At 48.0% G+C, this 15,801-nt stretch overlaps 2 protein-coding genes across 5 annotated transcripts in view; one reads left to right on the top strand and one right to left on the bottom strand.

Annotated features, from left to right (window-relative positions):
• The window catches only part of SMIM35 (small integral membrane protein 35), a 115,123-nt gene that overhangs the window by 27,780 nt on the left and 71,542 nt on the right, over positions 1–15,801 (top strand).
• TMPRSS4 (transmembrane serine protease 4) overlaps positions 1–15,801 on the bottom strand; it is a 39,179-nt gene that overhangs the window by 8,447 nt on the left and 14,931 nt on the right. The window contains exons 2-8 of one of the 4 annotated variants that reach the window (XM_060160475.1): positions 13,515–13,548; positions 12,808–12,851; positions 10,084–10,197; positions 4,982–5,131; positions 3,784–3,913; positions 1,014–1,118; positions 8–48 (exon numbers count right to left, since the gene is read on the bottom strand). In XM_060160475.1, the coding sequence (XP_060016458.1) occupies positions 8–48; positions 1,014–1,118; positions 3,784–3,913; positions 4,982–5,131; positions 10,084–10,096 (439 nt within the window). In that variant the 5' untranslated portion in view covers positions 10,097–10,197; positions 12,808–12,851; positions 13,515–13,548. Of the gene's footprint in view, positions 1–7; positions 49–1,013; positions 1,119–3,783; positions 3,914–4,981; positions 5,132–10,083; positions 10,198–10,394; positions 10,419–12,807; positions 12,852–13,514; positions 13,549–15,801 lie in introns of those variants that run through there. The other 3 variants (XM_060160472.1, XM_060160473.1, XM_060160476.1) reach the window with 3 other exon arrangements.

Genomic DNA, 15,801 nt, shown 5'->3' with positions numbered 1-15,801 from the left:
TACTCACCAATGCACTGCAGGGAAACCAGGGAGCCTGAGAGACAGGGGCTGGAAGGGAGACACAGGCGTCCTGTGATTTCTGCTTGTCCCTTGGCTGGGAGGCAGGGACTCAGGCCTCCCAGCACTATTGATTAAAGTCCCCTCCCAGGAGCCAGGAAGTATGGAACCTGAATGGTGGGGCTGTATAGACACCGTGCTTGCACCCAGTTCAGTGCGATTTAATGCGATTGGATTCTCCAGCACTACTGATAAGCATCTACTATGTGCTGGGCCCTGCCCGAGTCACAGCCCACCCCGGGCTCTTGGCAGCCTGAGATGGAAGAGAGCAGAGGCTGGGGCAGTGTCTGCTGTACTGCGGGCTCTCCGAACAGAAGAGGAATGGGATTTCGATGAAATTCCAGGCAAATGATCATTCTGCTCCTATTCCTATCCTTTTCAAGATTTACTCTTTGATGAATAAGCAGCCCTCAGCAACATCCCTGAATGCTAAGAAGCCAGCATCCTCTCTGAGTCACTCTGCTGCAGGGTGACAGTTTTCCTGTAGAAGATGCCCGGCTCTGACTCGGGGTGGTAGGCACGGGAATGGTACATTGACAGAGGCCAAGCAGCTTCTCCTCTGGAGAGCTGGAAATGTGGGGAGGGCTTACTCTGGCCTGGATGAGAGGCAGGAAGGACAAAGTGGCCTTTGGAACCTTGCCTCTTGGGCTTAATAGGGAACATAAGGCCACAGGAAACAAATTTGGTTTTCTTATTTGACTGATGAAAGGCCACCAGCTTGTGGACAGCACACTTTGTCCAGCTGCCCCTTGTCTTAAAACAAAGAGTCAATACAGAAAACCTCTCAGAAATGTGATGCTCTAGCTTCTGGTATCTGACAGTCTGCCTGGCCAGGAGTTCTTTTTGTTGTCTGGCTTAAGTTTCCTTGCTAAGTCTGTTCAGGGTGGGCTGGCTGCAGCCCCGATGGCATCGTCCACATGTGAGCCTTTGTGGGCCAGAGGTGTCCTCTCACTTACCCGCTTGAGTTTCGCACCTGAAGCTCTTGCATGTTCTCTGTGATTTTGACAACATCCAGGTCTTGGGCTGGGCCAATCTCCACGGCTCTGAAGATGGGTTTGCTGCTTATGTTGGGAGAGAAAGAGAGGGAGGGAGAGATGTGAGCTGGGGCAGGAGTTTAGACCAAGAGGGTAGAAGTAGTCCCCACTCCCAGGAGAGGGGGCCGCAGAGAATTCTGGGTACGGCGTGGCAGGGGAGTGGAGGTGGCCTTGGTCAGTGAGGGTGGTGACTGCTTTGCTAGATGACAAGGGATGGTCCCTTGGCATCCCAGGATTCAGCCCTGGGCACAGTGCTGGTGTGGACTTGCTTTGTCAGGCAGGGAAGCCTGGTCCTGAACCCAGAGCCCTGGAGAAATGTTACGGATGTCCTTTTATAACTCCCAGCTCTGTCCCTATTCCAAATGTCCCAGCGGTTTCTTCTGGTTCACAGCGAGGGGAACAAGGAGGCAAAGGAACCAGGTTAGCTCTCCCCTCACCTTGGAGGGAACTGAATGTGGATATATTGCTCTCCAAACAAGGCATCTGGTCTAAATTTGGTAATGGGGTACATTTACGGTCCCTTTGGAGGTAGGACAGGCCAAGATCAGGCTTCACATGCATCTAGACAAACATTTCTCTCATTTGGACCACTCTCCCTCTTCCTCTCCTCTAGTCCATGCTTGTCTTTATCAAACCTTGGGTGTAAGTCTTCCCTCCTCCACGAAGGGTTCCCTGATTAATCCCATCTTTCTGATGGTACCTGTACTGAATCTGCCTCTTTCCCATCTCCTGTCCTTCCCCATCCAGCCATGCTATGCAGAGCTGGTAGAAAGCTGGTATGCAGGCTCGGGTCGCCCTGAGGCACTGGCTGGCTGGCGCATTTTCACATTCCCAGCCAGGAATCTGGCACTACCTGGATGACCCAGGCATGGCACCTGGAAGACTGAAGTCTAGCAGTTGGGGTTTTGTGCTGAGAGCCCTCAGGACTGAGGTTCTTGTCCTGGCTCTGACACTAGCTTGCTGTGTACCCTTGGTAGGTCATGTTCCCTCTCTGGGTCTGTCCAAGCCTCAGTTTTCCTCTCTGTAAAATGATGGGTGGACCAGATGATCTCTAGAGTCCTTCCCACGTTGAGCCATCTAGGGTTTTGTGGTCCTGGGACAAAAAGGGCCTCCTAGCCAGGGAAATCTGAGACCCAGAAGGAGGAATCATGGTGGAAATGGACATTCCCAGGAGAGGTAGCCTCTGTTCACCAGTTACATCCTGATGAATAATTCTGACCAGCTTTGATCTTGTAGAGCTCAAGATAGAGATGGCTTGGTGCCTTGAAGAGCTCCAGAAGGACAGAAGTTGCAGGAGCCTTTTACCTTAAGAGCCCCTGGAGACACCCTGGTTTCATAATCAAGCTGCAGCCTGCTATGCTGGTACAGCTGACGCTGCAGTTGGCTGGACTGCCGTAGGGAGGAGGGGGGGCTGCAGCCAGAAGGCTGGGCTGGGGTGGCTGCTGGGGGAGGGGAGACAGCAGGGACAGGACGTGCCTTCCCAGCTCTCCTTGAAAATGAAGGTGGTAGGGTATCCTCTTCAGCGGGTACTGGATGTTGCACCCCATGGAGGGCAGAGAGCAGGAGAAGCCTGATAACCAGACAGCAGAAGGGGCAAATAGGTCTGATGGATCAGTAATGGCTGCCCGCAGCACTTATTGAAAAAGGGCCTGAGGCTGCTCTAGGGATTGATGGAAGCGGGTTCTGTGATTGACTGATAGATGAGGTCTGCTTAAGATTTATCATTTCTACCTAGTCTCTGCGTCCAGTTTCTCAGGATCCTGAAGTTGGGGGCTTGCCAGGAAGAGATTATCCCCTGCGCAACTGAATTCATGGGTTCTTTTCTATCCTCTCCAGTTAGGCTCTGAGTGATCAACTGTTTCCCCTCCCCTCCCTTTATAAATGAAACCTCCAGAGAAGAGAGAATTACCCAACCGAGAAGCAGAGACGCTTCTGATGCCCAGGAAGTAGGGGGTCTTGGGCATAAATGCCAGCCCTCTCGCTCCCAGCTACTATCCAAGCAAGTTACTTACCTTCTTTGAACCTACTTCTAAAATAGATAGAATAATAACTACCTTTCTGGTTTTTGCCAAGATCAAATGAATATAAATACGTAATGCTAATTACCCTTCTTATAATTATATCCTTTTTCATACACTGAAGATTTAAAACTGCTTTTGAAATTTGCTGAGAAAACTGAGATTGCTGATGAAGAGGCCCAGTGAAATCAGGTTCATTTAAACTAAATTTTAACCAATGGGACTTTGAATAAGTAAATAAGACTTTTGTATTCTGGGGCAGGGACAGCGACTTGCCAAGTCAAGAAGGAGTGAGGATTGAGGAGGGAAGGAAAGGAAAGGATTGCAAAGGAGCTTCAACCGTGTGTGTGGGGGGGTGGGGGGGTGGGGGCGTGGCAGTGGGGGTGGGGGAGGGGTGGGGCAGATATCCTCTCTCTGGTGCCTCTTAACCATCCTATGAGGTTGGTATTGCTTCCTCCAGTAACTCTTGAACATGTTGAGGCTTAGAAGATTTAACTTCATGCTGCTCATAAGGGAAAGTGCTTCAAAAGCGGCTCTGACTCCAATACCTATATTTTTAAGGAAAGAGGGAGGAAAGAGGAAGGAAGGAGAGGAAAAGGGAAAGAGGAAGGAAGGAAGAAAGGGAGAGAGGTCATGGGGTGAGGTGACAGCCTCCAGAGCCTTGGGCTAGGTACCTGTCATAGCCCATCTGCCCACAGGCTGTCTTGGCCAGAGCTTCTGTGAAGTTGTCGAAACAGGCGGAGGCCCAGTTCTTTGTGGCCAGGTTCAGCACCTGCAGGGTGGATCGGTCCCTGGAGAGGCGGACTGGAAGGGGAGGAACCCGGGTCAGCGCAGGGCAGGGACCCATTTGGCCTATCTCCCAGAGAATTCATCATGTGACCAGCCCAAACCGGTAGCCCAAACCCTACCAGGAACTGGGGAGCAACACAGAACACCAACCCTTTCAACCTCAAGGGAAGTTCCTCCATTTGGCTCTGCCAGATTGAGTCTCATTCTGACGGTAGCTAGGGTGACCAGATGTCCTGGGGACAATCTGCATTTTGACCTTTGCCCTGGCATAATTATTAATAGCTCTTTATATGTATAAGTTTTGATGATGTATTACATGGCTTCCCTACCCATAGTTCACACAGCTTGCCTCGCCTGGGAAAACATCTCAAAGAGGAATGTCGCTCTTTTACCGTGTAAGGTCAGAGAGGGGAGTGCTATTGGCAGTAGGGTGGCAGGGCCCATAGGCATTTGGCTTCTGATAAAAAAGAGCAAATACACATAAAAAAGAGCATATACACAGGAAGTTACTCAGCCTTGCCCCACAAAAGCCCCCATCACCCGTGTCCTGGGCTGTCTTTTCTTTGCAGACCCCAAGTGATAGGTGGATCAAGTTGGGCTAGAACAGTCCAAGAAATAACATGGGTTTTCCTGTTTGAAACATCTCAGTATTCTTTGAAGGACCCAGCTAAGTCTTGTTCCATAATGTGTTACGATAAACACTTATCTAATGAATAGAGGGATCAATAGCTGGCTAACGGCCTTAATGGTCTCTTTCTAGTCCCCTTGAAATAACAGATTTCAGAGAAAGGAGGGAACTCCCTGAGGTCATTCCATTCAGCACCCAGGAGCAGCAGGAATGGGGCAGGCTCAGTTAACAATTTCCTGTCCCCTCTGGCCCACATTTGTTCATCAAAATTTACTGAGTGTTTGCATGTTAAGTATTGGGGACCTAGTAGACAAGACATGATCCTGTTTTTAAGAACCTTACAACAGGGAAGGAAAGTGACTAGTCAGGTGGCAGATGCTGTGCAGTGGACCAAGGGGACCTGAGTCGACTTCCTGCCCTTCCCACTCCCCTGGCCCCACAGCCCCTGGACTCACCTGTCACTGGAGGCCCATCGGGGAATTCCTTGACACAGTGCTGCTCATCCTCCCCTGAGGCACAGTCCTGCTGGCCGTCACACACCTGCTCCCTCGGGATGAAGTGGAGGGGCTGCCCACAGAGGAAGTAATTGTCCAGAAGCACCTTGACTGGAAGACAAGGGCAGGGAGGGGCAAAGAGGGCTGACAGTCAAGCAGGCAGACCAGGGGCAGGAGAGATTGTTTCCCTGAAAACATGCTGGGCCTGGAGACAGGCAGATGTGGGTTCCAGGCCCAGTTCTGTCACTTAGGAGCTGGTGTTCTTGGTCCTGAGCCTCAGTTTCCTCATCGGTAAAACGGAGATAATAACATCTGTCCCATCCCTAAAGATGGCTGCGGAGTCAATCAAGATCATGTATGGGGAGCAATTTAGAAACAGTCCCCACTAGCCTCCCAACCCCAAGTGCTGGCACAGTGCCTCTGCGCAGGGAGAAGACAGCGTTGGGCCTGGAGTCTGAAGACCTGAGTTCTGGCTCTGCCACCTACTGTGTGAATTTAGACCAATCGCTTCCCCTTTCTGGGCCTCACAGGGTTGCAGAGAATGTTTGATGAGCTGGTGGTTGTGAAAGTGTCTCATCACTATCAAGTGCAGTTCTAGGATTTGGTGTTTTTATCTGGGGTTGAAAGACCCATTAGGAGGTTGGTGTTTTGCTTTGGTTTTGTCTTCTGCCTCCTACCTTCAAAATTCTATTGCTCCTTTGCTGTCTTAGATGATGGGAAGGAGTTGGGAAGGAGTCTAGTGTTTTTAAGTCCTCAGAAAATGCAATATAGTTTTGGAAGTTTTAGCCATGGCAATAAGAGAAGAAAAAGAAATAAAAGGAATCCAAATCGGAAAAGAAGAAGTGAAACTGTCACTGTTTGCAGATGACATGATACTATACATAGAGAATCCTAAAGATGCTACCAGAACCTACTAGAGCTAATCAATGAATTTGGTAAAGTAGCAGGATACAAAATTAATGCACAGAAATCTCTTGCCTTCCTATACACTAATGATGAAAAATCTGAAAGAGAAATTAAGGAAGCACTCCCATTTACCATTGTAACAAAAAGAATAAAATATATAGGAATAAACCTACCTAGGGAGACAAAAGACCTGTATGCAGAAAATTATAAGACACTGATAAAGAAATTAAAGATGATACAGACAGATGGAGAGATATACCATGTTCTTGGATTGGAAGATTGGACATTGTGAAAACGACTATACTACCCAAAGCAATCTACAGATTCAATGCAATCCCTATCGAACTACCAAGGGCATTTTTCACAGAACTAGAACAAAAAATTTTGCAGTTTGTATGGAAACACAAAAGACCCCGAATAGCAAAAACAATCTTGAGAAAGAAAAATGGAGCTGGAGGAATCAGGCTCCCTGACTTCAGACTATACTACAAAGCTACAGTAATCAAGACAGTATGTTACTGGCACAGAAACAGAAATATAGATCAATGGAACAGGATAGAAAGCCCAGAGATAAACCCATGCACATATGGTCACCTTATCTTTGATAAAGGAGGCAAAAATATACAATGGAGAAAAGATAGCCTCTTCAATAAGCGGTGTTGGGAAAACTGGACAGCTACATGTTAAAGAATGAAATTAGAACACTTCCTAACACCGTACACAAAAATAAACTCAAAATGGATTAAAGACCTAAATGTAAGGCCAGACACTATCAAACTCTCAGAGGAAAACATAGGCAGAACACTCTATGACATAAATCACAGTAAGATCCTTTTTGACCCACCTCCTAGAGAAATGGAAATAAAAACAAAAATAAACAAATGGGACCTAATGAAACTTAAAAGCTTTTGCACAGCAAAGGAACCCATAAGCAAGATGAAAAGACAACCCTCAGAATGGGAGAAAATATTTGCAAATGAAGCAACTGGCAAAGGATTAATCTCCAAAATATACAGGCAGCTCATGCAGCTCAATAACAAAAAAACAAACAACCCAATGCAAAATTGGGCAGAAGACCTAAATAGACATTTCTCCAAAGAAGATATACAGATTGCCAACAAACACATGTAAGGATGCTCAACATCACTAATCATTAGAGAAATGCAAATCAAAACCACAATGAGGTATCACCTCACACAGGTCACAATGGCCATCATCAAAACATCTACAAACAACAAATGCTGGAGAGGGTGTGGAGAAAAGGGAACCCTCTTGCACTGTTGATGGGAATGTAAATTGATACAGCTACTATGGAGAACAGTATGGAGGTTCCTTAAAAAACTAAAAATAGAACTACCATATGGCCCAGCAATCCCACTACTGGGCATATACTCTGAGAAAACCATAATTCAAAAAGAGACATGTACCACAATATTCATTGCAGCGCTATTTACAATAGCCGGGACATGGAAGCACCCTAAATGTCCATTGACAGATGAATGGATAATGAAGTTGTGGCACATATATACAATGGAATATTACTCAGGCATAAAAAGAAGCGAAATTGAGTTATTTGTAGTGAGGTGGGTGGACCTAGAGTCTGTCATACAGAGTGAAGTAAGTCAGAAAGAGAAAAACAAATACCGTATGCTAACACATATATATGGAATCTAAAAAAAATGTTTCTGATGAACCTAGGAGCAGGATAGGAATAAAGATGCAGACGTAGAGAATGGACTTGAGGACATGGGGAGGGGGAAGGGTAAGCTGGGAGGAAGTGAGAGAGTAGCATTGACACATATACACTACCAAGTGTAAAATAGATCGCTAGTGGGAAGCAGCCACATAGCACAGGGAGATGAGCTCGGTGCTTTGTGACCACCTGGAGGGGTGGGATAGGGAGGGTGGGAGGGAGACACAAGAGGGAGGGGATATGGGGATGTATGTATACGTATAGCTGATTCACTTTGTAATACAGCAGAGACTAACACAACATTGGAAAACAATTATACTCCAATAAAGATGTTAAGAAAAAAAAGCCAAGAAAATATTGTAAAAAAAAAAAAAGTCCTCCGGGAACAGATATTTCCATACTTTCCAAACTGTCCTGGCTCCTCCTGCCTGACTGAACTCTTCCTTGGCCTGAAGCTCCCCTCTGCAGCCCAGCATCACCCCTGGCCGACCGTAGGGGTGGTGGTCACAAGTCTGATGATGGCCCTGCTTATCACTGCTCAGTGCTTTCCTTGCACTGTCACCTGGAATCCTGACAACAACTTTAGGAGGCAGGTGCCATTATGAACTCCCGTTACAAATAAGGAAATGGAGGTTTAGAGAGTTAGGGTTTATTTCCCAAGGCCACGTAGCAGTCAGGTGTTAGAGCCAGGATTTTGATCAGTGTCTGTCTCGTTCTAAAGCTCTTTGCTGCCTCTCCACACCTTCCCTGAAGGAGCTCAAAATGTGATCTTATGGCCCCGATGCTCCCGGTTTGAGAAGCAAGGGAGAAGGAGCAGGTCAGTCAGGTATTTCCTGGACTTTCAGAGTTTGGTTCATGGTCAGGAGCCTGGGTGAGGAGGGGTCCCTCCTGCCTCCTGGGGTGAAGCCAGGACACAGCGTCACCAGTTGAGCCCGCAGAAGCCAAAAGGTTGAGGGAGCCCAGCCCAGGATGGAAGTTCACGTTACCTCCTCGGGTTGCAGAACCTGGGGGTCTCGGGTTGGAAGCTGCAAAGGGCCTTCTGGGACAGGGAGAGCCCGACTCTATATTATGTACTTGTACCTGCCTTGGGTCACCCTGAACCTGGCCCTGTCTTCTCTCTCCACTATGGCAGGGTACGTGCTCAGAGTAGGCAGGCTCATCTTAATATTAGTCTGAGCCTAACGGGCCTAGGACAGTAAATCTGCTGATGGCCGCTGCACACCCACCACCCTTTGGGCCAGCCAAGGTCAAGAGGAATGGTCTGGAGTTATGTGCATCTCACGTCCTGATAGGGCACTCAGGGATCTGGGTGGTGTTTGTGTTGTGTATCTACATTTCCACCGCCACGAAGTAGAAATGGACCTGCCCAGTCAGGGCTTGGGGACCTGTCCTAGCCCTGTCCTCGACTGCCACACTGCCTCAGTGCCCAAGTGGAGAATGAGGCGTTGGACTGGATGATCTCTGAGCGTCCTCCAACGAGTTGAAGGCTGCTGCAGGCTCCTGGAAGGCCGTCCTGGCCTGGTGAGCAAACACATGGCCCCGGCCACATCTCTACACACTATGTGATAACCTACACTTTTGCACAACTTGGTTTTTATCCAGGTACTTTACACACGTGACCTCATTGGTTCTCTGATATCCCTCTGAGGGAGGCAGGATGTTTTACAGGTGAGGAGACTGAGGTTAAGAGAGGTTGAGGGACTTACTCAAGGTCACATAGCAGCAAGAAGGGGCAGCGCCGGGATCCCCAACCCAGGTGTCCTGATTCCTAGTCTGGTCCCCTCAGCCCTACTTCCTGCGTGAAAGCTGCGGTCAGTAGCCTGCTGTGACTATGGGGGTGGGTGAAGATGGGGACTCAGTCACAGGATGTGCGGACTGAAAGGGAGGGACTGTGGGAATCGGGGCTCGCTCAGTTTACTCTTCCTTGCCCCAGAGTGGCCTGCCTGGGATAACAGTGGGTCTCAGGTTCCTGGCGTGGTGAAGCCAGAGCTCAAGGCGGGGAGAGGGGCTGTCTGCCTGGGCATCTTCCCCGATGCGTCCTCCCTGTCTCCCTCCCCATAAGCAGACATGCTGCCTGCTCCTCCCAGCAGGGCTGCGGATCCACCCCGCTCTCTGTCTGCAGACTTGGGGAGGAGCAGGCAGGGGGCCTGGCTGCTGTGCCGTTGCCTGAGTGGGTTCGTACCTGGTGCAAACTGTGCTTTCCCCACAGAAGAAATCATCTGGGATAGAATCCATCTGGGTAGATGGGGGCTGAGTTCATCTCCCTCTCACTGAGAGGAAGGCTCCCTTCAGAGCAGGGGTGGATACAAAGCTCTATGCAGATCACCTGGCCTTGACTCTGCTGAGGTGGGGAGCGCTCTGAGGTGAGGGCAGGGGAGGGGTGGGTGGGAGCTGCCACTTGCTGTAGGGGTGGAGGGGGGGGCAGTAAGGCAGCATGGGGGCCGGGGTGAGGGCTGCCACTTACTGAGGACAGCCATGGCTATGATGGTCAGCAGGCTCACCAACGCTGCGATGATGGGGATCCCCACCTTTCTGAAGGTCTCCAGGGAGGTGCGGGATTTGCGCAGGGGGGTGACATCTGTGAGGGGGAGGGGAAGAGCCTGCAGTCAGTACTCGGAGGCCACCCCCTGCCAAGGCCCACAGCTTCCCCGCCCTCTAGCCCCTGGTGCGGAGCCCAGGAAAGCTTTGGGGACCGTTTTGGTTGACGCTGGGGTTATTTCTGCAGACTAGGCTTAGCTTCCTCAGCATAGGGCCCCCCCCCCTCCTTTCACTTACCCAGGCTTGTCCATCTTTCACAGGTGTTCCTCTAGTCCATGGCACCTTCTCTTTGTCTTGACAGCCTGCTCTAGGATGTTTCATCCTGTCCAGTCTAACCTGCATCTGTCCCAGGAGAGGCACGTACCCTTTGCCTTTACTATCATGTATCCTCTTTCCTGACTTGTCTTTTGATTAAACTATAAGCTCCAGGAGGGCAGGGGCTGCCAGCACAGTATGTGCTTAGTGGAAGCTTAATAAATACTTGTGAATGAAGGTGACCTAATGGCCTTCATCTCTAACTCAGTTCAACACACAGCCAGTCCCTAGAAAGGTCCTGTCTTTAAGGAGATTCCAATTTGGGGGAAGAGGCAAACAGGGACATAATTGCCGTTACCACCAGACACCATCAAGGCACTTAAATGGGCCTTTCTAGGTGGAGATGGGAGAGGGAGGAGTGGGTCCAGCTTGGTGAAGGCCTGGGTGTTGGGAGCTGTGAGCTGCTGGTGTGCCTGGGATGTAAGGTGGGTGAAAGCATGTTGTGGAAGCTGGGCTGGCAAAGTCAGCTTGTGGAGAGTCTTGACTATCATGCTAAGGGGTTTGGATTTTATCCTGAGGGCAGTGAGGGACCATGGAAAGCTTTTAAGCAGCAGAGAGCTATGATCACATTAATATTTAGAACTATGACTCTTTCATCAGGGAGGAGATGGACTAGAGCAAGAGTCTGGGGTTCGGGAGACCAGGAGGGACCTACTGATGTCTAAAACAGAGGCAATAATAGCTATATTGTCCACTTCACGTGGCTATCCAAGGAGATGGAACATGGCAAGGCTTTAAAAGATTAAATTCTCACAAAGTATCAGGGATAGGCTCTTTGGTGTCCCCTCTCCTTACAGGCAATAAGCTGGGGAGGTGCCACGGGGACTTCTCCAGGGAGAACTAGGGCAGGAATTATAGCAACCCTGAGAATCCCTGGAAAGCAATAGGCCAGCTCTCCTCCCCCTCATCTGCACATGGCTTTCTCCTTTACCTCCATCAAATTGTTCTTCAGATGTCACTTTCTTACTGAGGCCTTCTTTGACCTCCCTATTTAAAATTCAATCTTCCAATGTTTCCTATCCTCCTTCCCTGTTTTATTTTTTCAAAGCATTTATCACCTCTAATGTACTGTATATTTTACATATTTTGTATATCATCTAGCCCCTCGCAACCCTGCCTGAAATGAAGTCTCCAGGAAGATGGGGATTTTTGTCTGTTTTGTTCACTGCTGAGTCCCTGGTGCCTAGAACAGTGCCTGGCCCCTAGTAGGAACTCAAGAAATATGTGTCAAATGAGTAAACGATTTGCTCTTTGCTCGTTCTCTTCAGCACATCCCTTCCGCCTTTCTTACAGGTCTCATTTTATTCTGTCTGGAATGTTGGCTAGTTATGTTTCTGTCTCTCTTTCCTCAGCTGTTCAAAAGCAGAGAATGGCACCCTGCCAGAGACTGGTGCCCAGTAAGTGCGGATATCATTGGATGTGTTGATAGGGAAAGCGTAGGAAACTCTATGTTTCCTCAGTAGGGAGAGGTTAAACCTCAGACACAGAGCTCTGGCCCTAAAGATGTGGGGTGGTATTGCCTGTTATTATCAGGACCTGGCAACAGAGTAGGTTATTAATAATATTGTTTTTTAAGTTCCAGCAGTGAGTGTTCAACACTGTCCTCTTTCCTGCGGCCACGGACATGGAGACATTCTGTTCATTCATTCATGCATGATTTCTTCATTGACCACCTACCTCTGGGGATACAAGGTTGGCTTGTTTTCCCAGAGGTGAATGACTTATTGGGAGTCCTTTGATGAGTTCCCTTGTCCAGGGCCCAATGTCTCTGCCTCCCTGATGTTCTCATGGAGAACATCATCAGGAAGCGAAGGGTTTTCTTGGTTTATTGTCTATAAAGTTTATTGTTTATAAAGTTAACCAACCCGCTGAGCTATGAAGAGCCTCCTTGCCTGCCACTGTTCTTCCTCCAGCCTGTCCTGCCCAATGCTGCCAGACAGACATATTGCTCTCATCCCATAACGTCTCTGCTCCAGAACCCTCAAGGGCTCCCCATGACTTCCGTATCTGAATCACCCTCTTCTCTGGGCTTTCAAAGGCGGTGTAATTTGGCTTCCCTCTCCCAGCCAAATGGACTTCCCACTGCTAGTCCGCCAGCCCCATTTCCACATGAGCCGTTTCACTCCCTGGTCCTTGCACAACCTGTAATCATTCTTAACCTCAGAATCTTCACTTGGCACTGACTTCTCCCTCCCGAGCTCCCTTAATTGTTTTCTGGTTTGGCTGTTCCCGGGCTTACTCAGGTGGTGGAGCCCTTGTACGTCTAGTGTTCTTTGGGGACACCACAGAATATTGATATATTAAATTCCAAAGTAGAAACTAGGCATTGTTTTACCTGCTGAAGATTATATCGTTTGTGATCTTTATTAACTTGTGACCCTGAAATAAATAAGCCGTCAAAGTAAGTGGGATTGGTCATCTCCTTATGAAGCTGTCATATTTAATTTGTCTCTGCTCACTTGTTTTGCTGATCCAGGTTGTCAGGCATAGGTATCAATGGTTTAAAAAAATGGAACAGGAGGAAAATAACCCCCTATATTTGGGAATACTTCATCTATTAACTTATTTTTCTCTGGTAAGTCAGGCAAACACTGCCATTTTCTATTCTACCAGTGAAAACACCTTTGTCCAGCTTGTTCCTTGGCAGCATGGTCAGACTGTAAACTCCATGAGGGCAGGGACTTTGGCTGTCGTATTTACTGCTGTAGTCCCGCGTCCAGCCCAGGGCCTACCCCGTGCAGGCACTCACAGTACTGTTGAAGGGATGAGAGAATAAGTAACTGAATGAATGAATTAGAAAATCACTGCTGTTGGCGTTTTAGGTTTGATGGTTCTATTTCCCCAGAGACCATGCCTCCTACTTCTAGAATGAATCCTGGAGATGACACTTGCTTGATACATGTTTGTTGAATGGTGGATGGATGTCTCCCGTAGCATTTAGCACTTGGAGGTGGTGGTGAGGACCATGCAAGAGGGGTCTGGTATCTACTTGGTAACTGAGTGAAATTGCGATAGACAAAGGAAAGCCAGACCTGAGCTTACCAAGTCTGTTCAGGGGTTGATCGCTGTTGGGATCCTGTAATTGAAGGAAAAACAGTCAGTGAGTTGAGTGAGGGAACCTCTCAGGCTGGGGCTAAGAGCCCAGGAAAGGGCTCTTATCTGCATTCCCTTCTCCCTGCTGAGTCTAAGGTGGGGGGCTCTATGATATCTAAATAATTGGTTTAAAATATAAAATTCAGTTATTCATCTAAATGACTTGGTACAGCAGGTTTACTAATTGTAGCAGCTAGTTAGCAATTGAAAAACAGCTGGCTGCTGGGCTGTTTTGTGTATTGCTGAGTTTCTTAAGATGGTTCTGCTCTCCTGTCTGTTTTTGTCAATTATTCGCCTGCTTTGATAGATACTGTAGTTCTGTAAAAACTTGAATGGGCACTTCACCAAAGGGGATACTTCCATGGCCAGTTAAGTGCCTAAAGATGCTTGACGTCATCACTCATCAGGCCAATGTAAATTCAGACCACAATGAGCTATCTCTACAGAGACACCAGAATGGTTAAAATTTAAAAGCCTGACAATACTAAGTGCTGTTGAGGATGTGGGGCAACTGGAAATCTCAGACACTGCTGCTAAGAGTGTAAATTGGTACAAATATTTTGGAAAAAGGTTTGGCTGAATCTACTAAAGCTAAACATATGACTATTCTATGATTCTTTGTTTTTTTTTTGCTGTTGTTGTTTTTAATTTGGCTGCACCAGGTCTAAGTTGAGGCACGTGGGATCTTTGTTGTCACGTGCAGGATCTGTGTTGCAGCATGCGGGATCCTTTAGTTGCGGCATGTGGGATCTAGTTCTCTGACCAGGGATCGAACCTGGGCCCCTTGCGTTGGGAGCTCAGAGTCTTAACCACTGGACCACCAGGGAAGTTTCAGTATTCTATGATTCTATGACCAGGAATTAGGGCCAAGAGAAATGAGTACATCTGTCCAGCAAAACACCTGTACATGAATCTTCATACTAGCTTCATCCGTAAGAGCTAAAAATTGGAAAAACCCCAAAGTCAATCACTGACGGAATAAATTGTGGTGTATTCATATAATGGAATATAATTCAGCAATAGACAAGAATAAACTAGTGTGAAATGCAATGACACATGGACGAATCTCAGAGACATAATAATGAAAAAAAGAAACTAGACACAGAAGAGTATTATTTCATATATATGATTAAAGGTAAAGTTAATCCATGGTGATAGAAGTCAGGATAGTGATTATACTGGGGGTTATTTGAAGGAGCACAATGGAGCCTTCTGGAATGTTGGAAAACTAGATCTTGATCTAGGTGTTGGTTACATGGGGGTGTACGTGTGTAAAAATTCATTGAGTGGTATACTTTAGATTTGAGTACTTTACTGAACGTATGTTATACCTAATAGAACAAACAGACAAAAACAAAGAACTACCAGGACACTAAGGTATTTCTGTGAGTGTAGTCTTAGGTCATCGTGAATACACATACACAAATGCACCCGAGGCTCTGTTCTTCCACTCATTTGCACCACTACACGTGCACTCAGCATACACACAGCCACACAGGGGCACACACAGGAGCCCGCACACAAAGGCTCTCATGCAAAGTACTTGCACCCTTTCCTGCAAGGCAGAGCTTAGGGAAGGGTGCTGCCTAAGTTCCTGCTCTCCTGCCTCCCATGAACTCTCTTTCTTTCCTTTCCTCGTCTGGCATAGGACCTGGAGTCCCTGGGCTGGGCGAGGCCAGGCTCTGCAGGGGCTGTGTTGGAATTCGAGCTGTGCATCCTATTAACTGGGAGCCTTTGGGCAAGATACTTAACCTCTCTGAGCTTCAGGTTTCCCCTCCCCTCGGTAGAGTGGGGGAAATGACACCTACTTCAAAGTGCTCCTGTGAGGATGAGATGCGATATCTGGTGGAAAGTGCCTGGTTCACAGAGAGAACTCTCTTCCTGGCCCTTCCGTCCTGTGCCCCCGGGCATTTGGCACAGAGCTCTATTCTAGGACTCTCCCGTCGGGTGGTCTCTATTTCTTATTGCCTTTGTGCCTTCAGTGCTTTGCATCCGGCTTGTACCTAGTAAAGGCGCAGTAAATGACTGCTACACTGAACTGAACTCGGGGCTCTGCACTGTAGTTCCTTCCGGGCCGTCTCTCCTCCACCATCACCAGGGCCTGGATAGGGAACTACTTCCAGGATGAAGATGAGAACGATTCTGGAGAGTCTGTTGCGGTAGCTACAGAGCCAGGTGATAATCTTACCAACAGTAATCTGTACACAATCGGCGCATAGCAGTTTACAAAGCCCTT

The sequence above is a fragment of the Lagenorhynchus albirostris genome, chromosome 9, assembly GCF_949774975.1.
Source record: "Lagenorhynchus albirostris chromosome 9, mLagAlb1.1, whole genome shotgun sequence".
NCBI lineage: Eukaryota > Metazoa > Chordata > Mammalia > Artiodactyla > Delphinidae > Lagenorhynchus > Lagenorhynchus albirostris.
The sequence above is the reverse complement of the archived record's forward strand: the minus strand, read 5'-3'. Positions and strand labels throughout refer to the sequence as shown.